General features: G+C 38.9%; 1 protein-coding gene across 1 annotated transcript; it reads left to right on the top strand.

Moving 5' to 3' along the window:
• Nucleotides 1-896: 896 nt before the first annotated feature.
• LOC110711324 lies at nt 897-1226 on the top strand. Its single transcript, XM_021889703.1, has one exon. The coding sequence runs from the start codon at nt 897-899 to the stop codon at nt 1224-1226; it is 330 nt and encodes a 109-aa protein (XP_021745395.1).
• Nucleotides 1227-18755: the final 17529 nt, after the last annotated feature.

Raw genomic sequence — 18755 nt, forward strand, 5'->3', positions numbered from 1 at the left:
AGGAAGTTTCTTCATGATGTTCGCCAATACTTTTGGGACGACCCCTTGCTCTTCAAACAAGATGTTGATGGCCTTTTTAGAAGGTGTGTCCCGAATAATGAAATTGAAGATGTTATCACAATGTGTCCTCACCTTGTGGAGGACATATGAGTGCCAACAAGACCTTGGCGAAAATATTGCAATGCAGTTTCGTTTAGCCAACAATGTTCAAAGATGTGTGGGGTGTCGTGAAAGCTTGTGACCAGTGTCAAAGAACCGGTAATATTTCAAAAAGAAATGAAATGCCTTTGAACAACATACTTGAACTTGAAATTTTTTATGTATGGGGCATCGATTTTATGGGCCTTTCCCGAGCTCTTTTGGGAACAAGTTCATTCTAGTGTTCGTCGATTACGTATCAAAGTGGGTGGAAGTGGTTGCATCTCCTACTAATGATGCTAAGTTTGTGGTCAAGCTCTTCAAAAAAGTAATTTTCCCAAGGTTTGGAGTGCCCCGGGCTATGATTAGTGATGGAGGTTCACACTTTGCAAAGCAATCCTTTCAAGCTCTCCTTGAGAAATATGGTGTAAGGCACAAGGTTTCATTAGCTTACCACCCCCAAACAAGTGGTCAAGCTGAAATTTCAAACCGGGAGGTAAAAATGATCCTTGAGAAAACGGTGGATAGGTCTAGAAAAGATTGGTCTACAAAGCTTGATGATGCTCTATGGGCCTATCGCACCGCGTTCAAAACTCCTATTGGCACCACACCATACAAGCTTGTTTATGGGAAGTCATGCCACTTGCCGGTTGAACTTGAGCATCGGGCTCATTGGGATATCAAAACATTGAACTTCGACCTTCAAAGCGTCGGTGAGAAGAGGTTGCTTGACCTCCACGCCTTGTAAAGAATTAAGAATGGTTGCATATGAGAGTGCAAGGATTTACAAAGAAAAGACTAAGGCTTGGCATGACAAGCATATTAGCAAAAGGGAGTTTAAGGAAGGTGATAAGGTCCTACTTTTCAATTCCCGGTTGAAGTTGTTTCTGGGTAAGCTTAAGTCAAGATGGAGTGGACCTTTCACCGTTAAGAAGGTGTTTCCATATGGAGCGATAGAAATCACAAATAACAATGGTGAACCGTTCAAAGTGAATGGCCAAAGGCTTAAGGCATACTTTGACGGTTTTGTGCATGAGGAAGCCAAGGTTGTTCACCTTGATGAGTTTGATGTTCCCTACTCTCATTGATCTTGCAATGTCGTCAAGCTAGTGACGTTAAAAGAGCGCTTCCGGGAGGCAACCCGAGTTTCTCAACTCTCTCTCTCTCACAAACTATTATTTAATTTCCATCACTCTTACTATTACTAACTTTTCTCTCAAATGTCTTTTGTAGGTGTTGATGAAAAGAAAAGTAAGAAAAGGTTTTTGTGGAAGTGAAGTAGTAGATAATAATAATAATAATAATAATAATAATAATAATAATAATAATAATAATAATAATAATAATAATAATAATAATAATAATAATAATAATAATAATAATAATAATAATAATAATAATAATAATAATAATAATAATAATAATAATAATAATAATAATAATAATAATAATAATAATGGTAGTGATAATAATTTTATTATTATTATGCCTTACTATTACTATTATTCAAAAAAAAAAGGAAAAGGGGAAAGGATCCTGCAACAGCAGGTCTGCACGGGCGTGCAGAGGCATTCAGAAGCAATCAGAAACTTTGAATTAAATTTCTCCTGATTGGCACGGACGTGCCAAATTAAGCACGTCCGTGCAAGGTGGCTAAGCACGTCCGTGCTGAACAAGTCAGTATGTTATCTAAGTTTCTGTTTGAGGTTGCACGTCCGTGCCAAATTACGCACGTTCGTGCAACTTAGCAAGTCCATGCCGCATTCTGCACGTCCGTGCCAAATAATTCAGTACCTTATTGACGCTTCTGTCTGAGGCTGCACGTCCGTGCCAATTGTTGCACGTCCATGCCGCCCCGAAAATAGCTGGCAGCAGCACGGTTATAACGAAAAAAATAAATTTCACTCACTCTTATTTCTCCGTCTCACGTTTCTCACTCCTCCTCTCTCTAAAGCTCTTACTTCCTCTTTCAAAACCCACTCAATCCTCCATTCTCACCCAAATCCTCACCCAAATTCAACAATTTTCTCCAAAATATTCACTCCATTTTAACATTTTCACAATCTACTACTTCTTTTCTCACATTCAAACCCAAAAATCACCCAAAATACTCAAATCCTAACCTTGAAAAATTAATTTGGGGGTTTTCTTTGGAGTTAAAGTTCAAGACAATTGGTTGAAGGAGTAAGTTCAAGTAAGCAAAAGGAAGGTTAGAAAGGTTCATTTGCGGGTTTTACACCCACGATAAGCTCGGTATAGTCTTTCCTCCCTTTCACTAATTTCATGTTTAATTTCTTGAATTTTTGCATGAAATTGCTTGAGAAAGTTTGTTTGAATTGGTTGTGAGTGATTGATAGTTGATAATTGAAAAGAATTATTGAGTTTGATTGAATTTTGGTGTGTTTTGAGAATTGGATTTTTTGTAAATGAGGTTGAAAAATTGATTTTCATGAAGGAAGAACATGCTTGTTTAGGTGGATTGTTGTATTGGTTTGTTCATAATTTGAAGTGGTCTTTGTTGCTTGGTGATTTGCTTGTTTTAGGTGGGAGACTTAGAACTTGACTTGATTGTGTTATGTTCATTGGCCTTGTTTGAGCTTTGGTTGGTCGATTTGCGGACTTAGTCTCTTTGTGTGGTTGCGAGGTGATTATTTTGTCTTGGTTTGTTTGATTGCATTGCATTAAGACCGACATGTCTAGAAGAAATCGACCTAGAAACGCGGATGCTAGGTACCGCAACCCCTCTCCTCCTCCTCCCGTTGATCCACCACAAGTGGACACTATGGGAATCGTGTTCAATGACCCAACATTCTTGAATAACTATATAAGAATAAGTAGGAGGAGATTTCGACTTACAAAGTTCTATGATGAGAGTGTTGCCGAGGCTTTAGGGGTAGGGGACGATGTTAGGATGCTTATCGAGGGTTGTGGCTTAGGAAATTGGCTAGATATAAGCGCCCCTACCTACAAAAGGTTGACACTTGAATTCCTCTCCACCCTTCAAGTGCAACGAGACAACAATAGATCCCCCAGCCGCCTTACCTTCCAACTCATGAACACCCAACACAACTTGAACATAAAGAGGGTGAACCAAGCTTTTGGGTGGCCAATTAACGGCACCATAGGACCAAAAGATAGGCTCCCCCGTAACTATTATGCGGGTGAGTTTTGGAGGAAGATTACCGGCCTTTTCGACTACAACCCTAGGACTGATAAAGCTACGGCCATAATCCACCCCGCCTTTAGGATATCACAGCGCACCACAGCAAACACGACGTTCGCTAGAGGTGATAGTTCGGGTGTAGTGTCCACTAGGGAGCTTCACTTCCTATGGCACTTGAGCAAGGGTAGTACGGCCCTAGATGTAGGGGCCTGGTTTGTCGATCACCTAGAGGATGTTGCCACTGGGTCCGGTAACATCACCATAGGTGGCATGATCACTATTATTGCTTCTGCTCTTAACCTTGATTTTGCAGATGAGCAGGTTTGCCCAGGGCCAACGCAGCTAGACATGCAGTCGCTTAGGACCATGAGATAGGCCACATCCTTACTTGTTGCACGTGAGTGGCCGCCCCTATGCCTACCTCCCCGATCCGGAGCGGACCTTCATCTACGACGAGAGCAACTGGGTCTTCGAGAGGGACCACCCTTGGATTCCCGGTGATGATGAAGAAGAGCAAGATCAAGAACAACCACAACAACAACAACCGCAACAACAACATTTCCAACAACAATTCCAACAACAACAATAATATGAGCACCAACAAGGGTACCAAGAAGGGTACCAAGGTCAAGGCATGGGTGAGGGCAACCCACCCCTTTCCTTTGAGCAACAAATGCAGATGATGAATGCCGAGTTCAACCGCATGTCCACCGAGTTCGAGACTATGAGAAATTCTCACGAAGATATGAGGTTCTCCTACGACAACATGAGGACAAGCTTTGAGGATCTTCGATCGGAATTGGGTGAATTCCGGAACGTCTACCGACATTGGTACCCCGGGGGCTCAAGCTCCCAAGGAGGCGCGAGCCAATGAGTTAGTTCTCTTTGTTCCCCTTCTTGTGCTTTAATTGTTTTAACATTGGGGACAATGTTTATGATAGTTGGGGGAGTCTTTCTCTTTGGTTCATATGTTGGTTCTTGTATGTCCTTGTTGGTATAAACTTTGCATGTTGATTGTTCCTTCCCCTAGCATCCAAACCCCTAAACATCCAAATTTTCTCCCTTTGATTTCCAACACCCTAAATCCAAATCTCTTAATATGTGAATACTTCTCTTCTCTTCTCTCTTTATTTATTTAGATGTATAGTTGTGCTTCAAATGTTTTTTTTAATGATTAGCTTAGTTTTCTTAACTTTTTTTTTTTTTATCTATTCTTGCTTTCTAGTAACTCTAAAAAAAAAATGGCCCTTGGATGAGACTCAAATGACGATGTTTATATGATTTGCTTGCTTGACTCTTGAGTGATGAGTAAAAGTTCTTTTAGAAGGGTGTGTGCAAGAGTTGGGGTCATTTAGAGGCTTATTAATCTTGATTGCATTAGAGTATATGAAATGAAAACCGATGAATGCTCAATTGCACGTCTAGTATAGGATATTGTCAAATTTGCCCAAAGTAGGATATGTTTGAATCGAATTGCGGTCCCTTGTGCCCTTTATGTTCCTCCCCTCCTCCCCCTAAATGAAACTCTATGATGAAATTGGTTCTATTTGTATCTTGTGTAATAAGTGGCATAATAAGCAACATGTATCGAATAAAAGAAAGAGTCGCTCACAGTTAAAAGAGGCAAGGGCAATGAATGTAAAAAAAAGAAAAATAAAAAAGATCAAAAACTCCTCCAAATTTCTCAAAATTTTAACTTTTTCTTCTCTAGAGGTCAATTTGTGGCTGCCTCCCACACACTATCTATTAAGATTTTTCTTGTGTAAATTTTCCAATTAGAGCGTAGTTGAAAGGGCTTGGGAGTGCATTTTGGGAGGTGGACTTGCATTTTGAGATTTTATAACCGAAAGAGGGCTTTTTGCAACTTTGGAATATCTAGACGTGCTCTAATGAACTAGTAAAAGGTATAAAGAAGTATCCTAGTGCAACCTTGATTAATTCTCCTCTCTACCCCCAACTCATGTGCACATTTGTATGATCGGTAATTCTTGAAAGTCGCTCACTTGTCTTGCTTGTGATTTATATCCCGATGAGTTAACTTGGGCAATTAAAAACATTGGTTTTGGTGTGTATTGATCACCTTGATGATGATGATGTGTTATGATAATTTTGGCATGGTTTGTGTGAGTTGTGGGTTAAGCTCAAGGGAAACCCTCACGAGATAAAAACTCACCCTCTTAGGCGACTTAGGGGTTCAAATTGCTTTTCACTTGTGCTAAAAGTGTTTATAGTTCTTGCCATGCGGATTTGTGTTTGTGTTTTCTCTTTAAGTATCTTTTCTTGGATTGATCATTAGCAAGTAATCTTCCTTCTTGATTTGACATGTTTTGTTTTGCTCGAGGACTAGCAAAAGCTTAACTTGGGGGGATTTGATAACTTGTTATTTGATACGATTTTAGAGTGATTTAGAGCCTTGTTTACTTGGCATATTGGCATTTTGGTTCACTTTTACTCTATTTTTTTTCAACTTTTGTGTATCCCTTGCTTCATGGGTTGTTAGTGTTTTTGTCGGGTATTTAGGTTCAATGACGACCATTTGAGTCATTTGAATGATAAACCGAGGTTAGAAGCCGAAACATTGGAGTAAAACCGAAGAAGAGTGAAGATAAAGGCCTTAAAGAGTCTGCACGGACGTGCAAAATATGGCACGTCCGTGCAGAAGTGTTCCAGCACGGCCAGAAGCTACTGCCTACTACTTTCAAGGCCTGCACGTCCGTGCAGAACTCAGCACACCCGTGCAGGATATTCAGCATGACCGTGCCTGATCCTGCATGTCCGTGCAGGTTGCTCAGCAAAAAATGATTCTTCTGAACAAGGCATGCACGTCCGTGCCATATTTGGCACGTCCATGCAGGATGCCCTGACTAAAATAGTACCTTCTGCCTCCCAGATGCATGCCCGTGCCAGCCTCAGCACGTCCGTGCTGACCTATAGCCGTGCCCGACTCTTGTTTTCTCCGTCCTTTTTATTTGGGGGTCTTTATAAATAACTTTGAGAGCTCATTTGTACGGCATCCAAGTTTTTAGTGCTTCCTCTTAGTTTGCAATTGTAGAAACACAAATATTTTCAAATCATTAGTTAGATTATAATTATTAGCTTGGAAATTTCATTCTCAATCATTGTAGAAGACAAGTTCAACCATTGATATTCAATTTGAAGCTTCTAGTAACATTTTCTCACTCTTCTCTTCCATTTTAATTGCTTTGATTGTTAATTATCTTGCTTAATTCTTGTATGCTTAGATTGTTATTTAGCTTAATCTTTAGTTAATTCTTGTTCATGAGTTACTTGAAATCCTTAATTGCTTTAATCTCCATGGATTGTGAGTAGTCTAATTTTCTAGGGGTTTGGTAAAACCCTCAATGTAGTCACTAATTACTTGTTGCATGTGTTAATTTGGTAATTGTTGGGTGTTAATTAGTTGAGCTTAAGTGGTTTAATTGCTTAGTTCTTGTATATGGCCATTGCTAACTATTGTCTAAGCTTTCTCAACGAAGGATCGAGTGATGAACTTGAGTTAGCTCCCTTATGCTTAATTGACCTGAAATGCCATGAGAAAAGGAATTTCCAGTCAAGGGAATGTTTTTGTCATCGTGATTATGATTTAATACTTGTTTTATGCTTTGTAACCACGAGAGTAGGTTGTATTCATAATTCGAGTAATCCCTCTAGCTTGAGAGAGTAGTTGGGTGCTTTAGATGACTTCCCCTATATTACCCGCTCAAATTACCATTGTTTCCTACTTGCTAATTGTGATTTGTGACGAAATTAAGTGGTATATCCCAAGCCCTAGAACTCTATAAATATTGTTAATCTCCCCCTAGCTTTAGTTGACTTGAACTAGTACTTGTTACATAAAACCAAACCAATTTCGACTTCATTTAGCTTATTTATGCGGTAGTATTTCGGTGGTTGATTCAACACCTCTCTTGGGTTTGACCCTTTTTTACCCTTGCTATTAACTAGTGAGACCAAGATAGGACTTTATCTTTGGTAGACTCGACGACGGCCTATCAGCGCCAAACGAAGAGCTCATCACAAGGCGATAAAGGCCAACTTCAGGCGATGAAGGTCAGCGCCTGGCGACGAATGTGTCGTCTCGTGCTGGTCCAAAAGTCAACACGCTTTCCCTTGCGTAATTACATTAAACACCAGTTGCAAGTAATTATGCGTCCGAGCAGTTTTCGAAATCAGATTTAATATATTTTATTCTTAAAAAAACATTCTTTTAAAATAATAGTTAATAGGCCCTCTCTAGATCATCGGTCCACCTTTGAAAGTCATTGGGCCTAATCTAATTTAATCCATAACTTCCTCATAATTCATCGGAATAGGGCCTATAATAAATCATTGAAAATCTCTTTTCGAGCTCAATTCAACTATAATATTATTGGACCTATATTATGGACCAAACCAAATTGAACTGGCTATTTCTGATCAATAGGAGTAAGAAAAGAAATATTTTTAGAAAACAGAAAGAGAAATATTTTAATAAAAACATCCTCATCATTAGACTTTTCACACTTTCACCTCGTTCGATAATCAAATGACGCGAAAGGTATTCATCACTAGGTTCGATTTTGGGGAGACACATTTGGGTGTCTACAGAAGCCCCCACTTTGATTGAGTTTGGAGAAACTTATGTTTCAAAAACAAAAGTCAAAGTAACGATAGGGACGGAGAATGATTCAGAACGTTATGCAATCCTAAATCATTCTTGTAACGCCAATACCTGCAAACTAGCGTTAGTTAAAATAGATAAGAGAGTTAAGAAACACGTATCTTGCACCATCGAGCACACGTCTCTGTAGGTAACTGATTTGTTGCTGCATTTGTTGTTATGACAAACTTCCATAAGCTAGGGAACTTTGTTGATGTTGATGTACACTCGTATCTGAACAATGGAGCTTTTGATATGTCCACGCGTCTCTGAACAAAGAGCTTTGATATGATATCCCCACGCGTCTCTGAGCAAATGAGCTTCTTTTTTGTTTGAAGATCTTCCTCAAGCTAAGGGATACCACCTGAAGACTGCTACGCCCGTAACTGCCTTCAATTTATGCTTTGATAGTCTTCTGCAAGCCAGAGAACACTATAGAAGATTGTTTCGCTCGAAACAATCTTCTACCGCGTTGTGACCACTTTTTGCAAGGAAGGGCACATGATCAAAGATTTCTTTGCCCGAAACGATCCTCAGTTATTGCGATAATATTCTGAAGAAAATTACAAAAGATCAACGCCCGTCGATCTTTAAAGCTTGCTTGAACTTTGCTACCGTTGAAAGTATGTCGGCGCTTTTGCTGCTCATGAACCATTATGTCGGTGACTTTGCTATTTTTGAACCATTATGTCGGTGCCTCCACATGAAAGGAATAGTGTCCTTCAAACAATTGTATTATTCTGATAGTGGGTTAAGAATTATTAGAAAGCTAATATATTCAATAAGGTCAAGTGATCAGAATACCTTAGTGGAGGCCGCTTCCAATCAGTAATATTAATGCATAATTAATATTACAACTTAATCTTGACTAAACCCTTTGGGTCACACCTAAGCAACCAATGAGCCGAAGCAACGAATTAATTTGGAAGGAGCAACCAACGAGTCGACCGAGTAATATTTATTTAGACGTCGGAAATTTGAGCTTAAAGTATTGAAACCGAGCATCGGAAGTCGAGTCAAAAATATTAAAAGACGAGATGTGCAAATAGTAATAAATCAACATATTTCCTAAAATACCCTTAACAACGGAGTGCCCCAAGCAATTCGAGAGCTAGGGGTACAATGCGTAGCATAGTGGCTAGCATGCGCACCAAGCCGAGCCTTGGCTGCCTGTTCCATGCTAGCAGCCAAGGAAAGCCTCGACACCAAGGAGCAGCAACAGCCCGCGCTTGAAGTGCGTGACATGCTGGCCTAGAGCAGCAGCAGCCCACACTTAGAGTGCAAGGCTTACTGCCCGAAAGCAGCAACATCCCCCAACTCCAAGGTGCGGGTGGCTAGGCCGAGACCAAGGAAGGAATAAATGGGAAGCCCACATGGGAGCCTTCATGCCCAAGTGGGAGAAGACTTGTGGCGCAAGGTGAGGGAGAGAGTGTGGGGCATGTTTGGTCCCCCTTTTCCAAGTGGTCCTCACTTGCTCTCTCATGTATAGTTGACACTTGTTGATTTATTACTAGCTTGCTTAAATAATTTTATTTTAACATTAAAATAAAATGTGAAAATCTTACTATCCCACATTGATGGGAGAGACAATCATACTCTCATTATTTCCTATAAATACCCAAGTAAGGGCATTGGAAATGATGCTTGAGTAAGAGTTGGAAAAGAGATCACTAGTAGTGAAAACCTTAGAACTCAAGAGTTGAAAAAGGTATCACATTTTGTGAAAGCCTTTGAACACAATTAATCGAGTTTATCGGTCGGGTCTTGCTAACCCCAAGACATTGGACCTAGTCGTTTACCGTTGTTGCGGGTGGATCATTGTTGGAGGTTTCGTAATTTCGAAGCTAGCTTTCAAGTAAGAGCCCAAGTGGTCAAGTGAAGCACGCTCCAAAAGGTAATCTTTTTATCTTAATCTTGTTGTTAAGTTAATTATGTTTATGGTTTCATTTATTGCGAGTACGGTCTTGTTTTCGGGTTTGTTTCTGTGATAAGTCGGACTTACCAAACCCCAACATCGGTATCAGAGCCTCGCTCGTTTATATTTAAAATCATAATATATTTCAAGGTGTTTTTATGGCTTAATTTTTCTGGTCTTTAGTTGCTAATTAGATTAGTAGCTCATTTTATCCATTTTAACTTCGTATTAGAGTTGACTTTAGCTCCCGAACCCTGATTTTTACACAAATATAGTGAATTTTGAGTGGAAATGGTGTCCTATAAATGGTTTTTAGCCAAAAAAACGACCAGAAATAAACTTTTCGAGGGGTTTTTCGTTTTTACAAAAAGTTTTAAGTCTTTCTAACCTTGAAAATTAATTGCATATTTATGGTGGTTACGTAATTGGTTCAATACATATTTTATATGCAAATTTAAACCTCTTTAGGCATGATTACTTATTGATAATTTGTGTTTGAAAGCTTGGTTTTATTTTTCACATAATTGTAAATTTATTGCATTGAGTGTGAACTTGTTGTCCTTTGAGGCTTCTAAGTACTAAAGATTTAATCTTTAATTATGTTAAGTGATTAAAACTTTGAGTTACTAAATTCCATGAATTTTTGTTGAACTTTGTTGATTTAATCATTTTTTAGTTGATTGGAATAAAAAGTTTAAAACTTGTGATAGAAATTTGTTTATCTTCATATTGGAAGATATATAAGATATAATTTTTCAAGGATTCACAAGTATTAAAGTTGGAATTTTTTATTGAACTTATGTTCAGTTTTCCAACTCCCTTATTTTTCCAAATTCTCAAGATTAATTTAAATTGATTCAATTACTAATGAGTAACTGCCCTCTTATTTTTGTTGCACCAAGTTAAACCAATTTTATTAAAAAAATGGTTCTTTGGAATAATTTTGGTTGAATGCACTTGGATGGATTTATTTGAGTTACACTTGCTTAATTTTTATTTTGCACATTACATTAGTTCTAAAAATAATTAAGAATTAACTAATAAGTCACACAAAACTCGGGTTCAAAAACCCGAGAGTATGGCACGCAAACCAAGATAGCACCCTTCATCTATGCAGCCCGCATGTGGCTGCCAAGTGTTGTTGCTTGGTGCGCGTGCGTGGCTGGTGCGTACGAGGCAGCAAGCACCACTGCCAAAGCAGCAGCGTGCCGCAGTAGCATAGTTGTGCACGCTAGCTGCTGCTTGGTGCAGGCTTGCTGCTCGTGTGCGTCTTGGTGCGAAAGTGGTGTGCGGGGGATGTATTGCTAGGCTTGCGGCATGGTGGACATAGCTAGCAAGCTTGTGCGGCCTCGTGGCTTGTGTTCTTGCACGCCCCGTAGAAGAGTCGACGCGTACGTAGTATTCTAAGATATGGGTGTGACGCTTAGCATGGGTCACGGTTATGCGCGCCTCCCCTTAATTAGCACATATACAACGTTTTTGAGGCGACATTATTACTCTGCATTTTAGCCGTTTTATTTGTTTAATTAATCTTGTTTATTATAATTAAAATTTTGGAGGCTAGGCCTTGGTTCTTAATGAGCGATATTTGCAAAATTTGATTTTGGCAAACAGTTGGGTTTTACCGGCTTAATTAATTGGATTAATTAAGATAGATGCGGAATTTAGTGGGAGCTTCAAATATTAATTGCGCTTATTTACATAATCGGTTAAATAAACTTTGACTAGTTTAAATTAGGTGTGTTAATTGGATTAACCACCTAGTATAGTTACTAGTTATCGCGTGTTTATGCATTGTTACTTGTTTATCGTTGTAAAATTCATGCCATTCACAAATAGTGAATGGATGAATGGAATGTACACTCTCACAGGTTTTATAAAATGGCAACTAGTGGGCCCCGATTAGGATAGAAAATACGGACTGCGATTTGTGATTTATTTTTGTAAATATAAATACGGTATGCGTACCGTTGAGTATTTTTGTACCTTAATATTTAGATTAGTCCTAATTGTAGATACTAATACTTGAATAATTTTGGTCAAGTCTTGAAGACGGAGGTTTTTGGAAGACAGAGCCATGAAGTTGCAAAAGAAGACCTTATGAAGACTTGAAGAATTCAAAGGGTCATGCTAGTTGCCAATATGCATCAAAATGCTTATGCTTTACATGTTCATGATAATTTATATATGATTTATATGTTAGATGCATGTTTAGGATTTTGAATGTTGTGATGATTAATTAAGTTCACTTAAACCAACCAACATAGAAACCCTAGGTCCCTAAAATATTGAGTAAAATTGTCATTCCAAAACAACACTTATCGACCTATTGAGAGTAGTGATGGGCTACGCTAAAGCGAGGCATCACTACTACTTCCTAGACTCATAAGGCATACCGGGTATGCAAGTTGATTTTGGTTGTACTCAACGATATGAGTGATGGAGTCCTAACATGTTGTGGCAAAGTGAATAAATTGTTGAGAGGGCATTTGATGCGACGATTTATTCAACCATGAGTGGCTTGGAGCCATTAGCAAAGCGTTGCTTACCTTAGGAGATTGAGTGTTAAGACAAGACAAAGCATGCTTAACCACTCTTTGTTTCTTTGGATCTTGGAATCGACTTATTCTCGCCAAATGGGGACAAATTTAATCCGTGGATAAGACGTTTAATAAGATTAAAAAATTTCTATGAATACCTTTTAATTTTCAAACTTTTTATGTTATTTACATGATAAATGGTTTTACTTTGCACTTATATTTGTAGAATTCCAAATCAAACTATATTGTTTTCCATGAATGGTAAAGGAAATCTTTGAGAATGGTTCTCCAAGAAAAGTAAAGCATTTCTATAATACAATTCAGATAAATAACTTTTATAACAAAGTCCAAAAGGACGGTTGGACATCATTTATTCAAAATACTAGGTAGTTTTGATAAAACATGAAGTATTGAGTTGCAAACTCAAATTGTAAATATTGACAGCCAGCATATCTTTTCGCTTAATACATAGATGAGTAGGACTCATTGATGTAGTAATTCAAGCGTGAATTAAAGGAAAAGATGGAACTTTGTTTTACGGCGCATTAGATGCTAAATTATGCCTAACAAAGTATAAAAGTCAAAGACTCTTAAAGAAATGGTTCTTAAAGATCATGAGATAAAGTATGATAAGAAATATAGGAAACTAGGAACAAAGAAAAGGAATGAGATTCCATTTTACTATAGAATTCATGTTATTGAAGTTAACTAAGCAAATCATTATCTTCACAAAGTATCTGATACTTCTTGAGTTTTCCACTTTGAAAGTGACCTCAAACTGTTGAAGATAAGCTAAGTTATCGAATTACAAGCTTAGAATAAAGCAAGTGGTGCTACATCAGATGAAAGGTTGTATGCTTTGTTTAAAGACCTTTAAACTAAGGCTGGAACAAATAAATGGTTATTGTGTTCCATAATCAGCAATTGTTCCGTTTACACACGGAAAGACTCACATTCAAAGCAATGAGCAGTAGTTGCAAGTTTATTGGAATGGCATGGTTGTCTAAACAATGAGTCAATAATGCTTGATAATAAACAAACATTTTCTTAACATGATAAACTGGCAAAAGCTTAAAGTCATGGGCATGATTTGTGTTTTGAACATCTGTAGCAATGTCACATCAACAAGAACTTACTCAAGGCTTTATAAGATAGGCTCTTGATAGTTGATCGATTCGGAATCGTTCTAAGACAAGCAACTCTTAATTGTTGAAACCGACAAAGTAAAGAACTATTGTTCTTGGTATAGACAATTTACTCCAAAAGCTAAAGAGGATTAATTTACTTTAACGTTTCACAAAGAATTTGAAAGGATATGGCTACATTCATCAAACGTGAACAAACTTGACCTTGAATAGTTCAAGTGTTCAGTGAAGTATAAAATTGACTTGGCAAGATATCAAAATGTCTAGATTAGATTGAGCGATGTTTGCTGAAGCCAAGCGTGACCATCACAAAGTTATGAAATTGAAATTTTCATAAATAACTCCACAAAGAACATATTGTGTCTTCATGAAGACCTCGATGCCGTTTAAAAATTATTCGAAGAATGATGGATCATATCCCTTCCTATAAAGTTCTTAAGATTTTCAAGAAGGACTAATGTTACACTAAACAAAATGTCGAAGCTAAGAAAGGACGCCTTATTTAGTTATGTATAGAATTAACTTCTAAATGTCTTTTCAAGTATATGTCTAAAACTCTTAGTCACAGTGGGAGTTTACTAGCTTAGTGGGAGCTAAGTGACTCAGTGGGAGCTCACCGACTTAGCAAGATCTAGGTTGTTGAGTAGGAGCTTAATGGATCATTAAAGGCTAAGATAGCTCAAGTGGGAGCTAAATGTTTATATTACAACAAACTTTTACCCAAAGACAATATACATGTCTCTTTGTAAGTATTCAATTGAGACCATGGGCATTACCTCCACAACCTAATTGAGAACATAGTGTTAGTTGCTCTAAGTGGTGTCTTTCTGGAAAGTCACACATTTCCAAAAATGACAAGTGGGAGGAAAATGAACTTGACGACAATCAAGCTAAGCAACAAACTAGAATTGAGAATCTCGGAAGACCTTATAAAGGGCTTCGTGAGAATATTTGATCAAGAATACTCAAAAGGACTTTACAAGTGCCTTAAAAGAGAATTCATTTCTTACAAAACTTTTGAAAAGTTGGAGTAAGATCAAGAAAATGAAAGGGCTTTTTAAGTGCCTAAAAACTCAGTGTTTGATGCAATAACCCCGTATGGTTATATAATTCACCAACGACTTAGGTTGAATCCTATAAATTTTATATGAAGTAAGAAATAAACCGAAGACTTACAAGCATACGATTTACTATTAGATAGTAAGGGAATAATGTCTTGTAAAATAGCTAAGACAAATCAAAATTCCGAATAATGGTTAAGGGCCATAAAAATCCGAAATAGACTCCATGTTTGAAAATCATGTTTTACAACTTGATTAATTTGCATAAAGGGTGAAAAACCCATCGATTGCAAATAAGTTTTCAAGGAGAAAACTAACAAATGTGGAAATGTATACGTATACATAGAAAACGCGTTAAGGGTTTACGCGTTAAAGGAGAAAACTAACAAATGTGACGCGGGAAATTTTCAGAAAACGGGATAGAAAACGCGTTAAGGGTTTACGCGGAAAAGACACGGAATGTCCCGTGTCACGGAAGACTTCCCGTGTCACGGGAAATCCCACCGTCAGACGGGAAGGATTCCCGTGACACGGTGGGTACCTGCCGTGGCGCGGGAATTTCTAGCCTGTGTTTCCGTCTAAATACATTTTTAACCCTAATTTCATTCGGCATTTTAAGTGCCGATTGATAATTTCAGGCCTTTTCTGACTTATTATTATTTGGGCTAAAAAAAGAAAATAATTAAATAAAAATAAATAAAAGATTTGGGCCAAAAATAAATAATAAAACAATAAAATAAAAAAAAAAGTTTGGGCTAAAATTAAAACTATGCTTTTACCAAACATCAAGACTAATCCATGGACTGTTCAAAAATACGAATTTAATCAAATACGATTTTTTAAGCACTCTCGGGATTAAATATTGAACCCGACCAATAAGGGCGGTGAAAGGTTGTTCATCATCGGGTTTGGTTTTGGGGAGACATTTTTAGGTGTCTACAGAAGCCCCCACTTTGACTGAGTTTGTAGAAACGTCAGTTTCGAAAACGATAGTCAAAGTAGCCGATAGGGACGGAAAATGATTTAAGACGTTCTGCGATCCTAAATCACTCTGTATACGCCTATACCTGCAGAAAAATGTTAATTCCACAGATGAAAGGGGAAAGGGATAGAATACGTATCTGGCACCAGTGTATTGGTGACAAACGAATTTGGCAGCTTCCTAAGCTTGAAGGAATCCACCGAGCGACATTTGTTGAAACGCCTTCCATGCTTGAGGAAAGCTGACTAAAGAGTTTGGTAGTTTTCTAAGCCTGAAGAAACCTACCGGATGACACTTTCCATGCTTGAGGAAAGTCAACGTATGAATTTGGTGTCATTCTATGCTTGAAGAATTCCACCGACAATGCCTTCCATGCTTGAGGAAAGCCGACAAATGAATTTGGCGGTTTTCTATTCTTGAAGAAAAATTCACCGATAACGCTTTCCATGCTTGAGGAAAGCCGACTTGGCGGTTTTCTATACTTGAAGAAAAATCCACCGATAACGCTTTCCATGCCTAAGGAAAGCCGACTTGGCGGTTTTCTATACTTGAAGAAAAATCCATCGATAACGCTTTCCATGCCTGAGGAAAGCTGACTTGGCGGTTTTCTATACTTGAAGAAAAATCCACCGGTAACGCTTTCCAAGCCTGAGGAAAGCCGACGATTGCTGAAATTTGTAAGTGTATGATGGTTCGATTATCCCCAAACGTGGGCCGCAAATGATTCACACCTTTAAGTCGATTATCCGACCATGCCGAAATATAGACTTTGATGCTTGCTAGGGGTAAAATGGTAATTTTAGTCCCCTTTAAGTATCAGTTAGAATTTTCCGCGTAATTCCAGCGAAAAATAACCGCCCAAAAACCTCGAAAAATCATTCAAACTGGTCAAAAACGCTAGGAATATTTGCTGACAATGCGTAGAGCTACCGTGCCACGTGGCTTTTTTGCCGTGACACGGTAACATCTCCCGTTAGACGGGATGAAACCCCGTGTCACGGGGGTATTATATATATATATATATATATATATATATATATATATATATATATATATATATATATATTATTTCTATATTTTGTTATTTTTACTGTTTGAATTGGTCAACGCGTGGATTATTATGCATTTTACTAACGAATCCCAGCGCGCCACGTCATCAGTGTACCGTTACACGGTAACGGTAACCGTGGCACGGTGAACGGGGTGCGTAACGGTTACTTTTTGGCTTTAAATTCACACTTTTGCTTCACCTTTTTCACCATTTCGCCATTTCCTTATTCATCTCCTCTCTCTATCTTCTCCATTTTCATCTTCTTGCTCACACAAATCACCGCGCCACGGTTAAAGTAACCGACGCTCGTCCGGCGTCACCGTGACACGGGACCGGCAACCATGACACGGAGGTTTTCTTCGCCTGCCTACTTCTGCGTACTGTTGCTGCTGACTGCTTCCATCGCCTGCACTCCATTGCTGTTGCCGGAGCTCTGGAGGCCCTCATAATTGTCGTGACACAGGAAATAATCCCCGTGACACGTCACCCTTAAACCGAGCCGCGACGTAGCTCGACCGTGTCACGACGGCTGCACTGATCTTCGTGGTTTTTCGAGCTTTTGGAGCTCAAATTTTCATCAATTTTGCTCTAATTTCTTGCTACTTTCCTCATTTTCGACTCTCTACAAGGATCCATGTAAGTTTCCTTTGATTTTTGTCTCGAGTTTGCTTCAAATAAGTAATTTCATGAAAAACCCTTAAAAATCAATTTGGGGATTTTTGATTTTGAGGTTTTATGTTGAAATTCTTGTCATGATTTTACTTGTATATGTATGTATGTGTGTTTGTGAGAAATTTGAGACGACAATTGCATGATTTGATGTAGATGGAGCAAATCACCATTTTTGGGTACTACTTTTTGTGAAATGATGTTCATGTTACTTCTTTGCACTTGAAATGGTTAAAATATGGTGGTAGACCTTGTAAAATGTTTCATGATGTGTTGATTCATTGTTTTTGTGCAACTTCGAAACATATTTTGCGTATGTACTATATTTTCATGGAGAACATTGTATCATGCGGCTAGGAGAACTGTAGTATTAGTTTGTCGTGGAGAAACTATAATTTTGCCAATTTTTAGCCTGGAGGTAAAAATTTAGCGTATAATTCGATAAATAACTAAATAAATTAGGAAATGATGCTAAGTATTTAGATCTTAATTTTTATAAAAATGCAACTTGAATTAAATGTCTTAGGAAATGATGCTAAGCATTTAGATCTTTATAATAGCATGCCTAGGCGACGGGATCGCGATCTTTCTACCTAGGGCCGGCGTCAGGCTTTTCGGGAGGACACTCCCACTATTCCTAAGGGTATGGACGACGATGCCTTAGAGTCCGAGCCTCGGGCTTCTACGAGTAGGGGTAGGTGGGTTTCACCTCTGTGGACTCAAGACCAGTTGGTTTTCTGCCGCAAAAACCATGTTTCTCATCGCCCACTCTCCGGCATAGTCGACGGCACGCTTCGCCACCACGGTTTTGGAGCCGGTGATTTGATTCCTCGACTTCACAAGATCATTACGAGGGATCCTGCTACGAACGCCCTATGCGAATCGGCTGTTTTAGTAGATTTCTATACAACAGTTGTAGGGTTTCGCAGCCCCCGGGGTTGCGGTGCGACGGTCGTTCGCGCATTGTTGAAGTATTTCTGAGATACTACCAACACTTTTCATTTTGCTTGGGGGGAGATGACAGTGACCCCTCTTGACTTCAGTGTGATTAGCGGGCTGCGCTTCACCGACCGGGCCGTAGCTAAGATGTCTGATCTGTCTTGGGGATCGGCTGAGGCAGCTAATTTGTTAGGTCCGATCGTTCAGCATATCAGGACCCGACCAGTGTCTCGAGGTGGTCCTAGTAGCGGGCGATCGGAGCTGGCTTCAGTTTTAGCTCGTGGCTTCGACATGGAGGATACGTCGGCTGAGCAGCGAGTGCGGATCTTCATCCTGATCCTGATCTCCATGACCCTTTCTCCTGATAGGAGTTCACGCGTACTCCTTTGCTACCTCCCCTCTTTGGTCAGGATCCATGAGATAGGATCCTATAGCTGGGCCAGCCTCGAATACGCCGACCTTCTCCTATCGCTACGTTATGGTTGTCGGCAG

The sequence above is a fragment of the Chenopodium quinoa genome, unplaced genomic scaffold, assembly GCF_001683475.1.
Source record: "Chenopodium quinoa cultivar QQ74 unplaced genomic scaffold, ASM168347v1, whole genome shotgun sequence".
Classification (NCBI taxonomy): domain Eukaryota; kingdom Viridiplantae; phylum Streptophyta; class Magnoliopsida; order Caryophyllales; family Amaranthaceae; genus Chenopodium; species Chenopodium quinoa.

What these genes read in the sequence shown, in the direction of transcription:
- LOC110711324 (XM_021889703.1), top strand. Translation starts at nt 897, where the DNA reads ATGGTTGCATATGAGAGTGCAAGGATTTACAAAGAAAAGACTAAGGCT.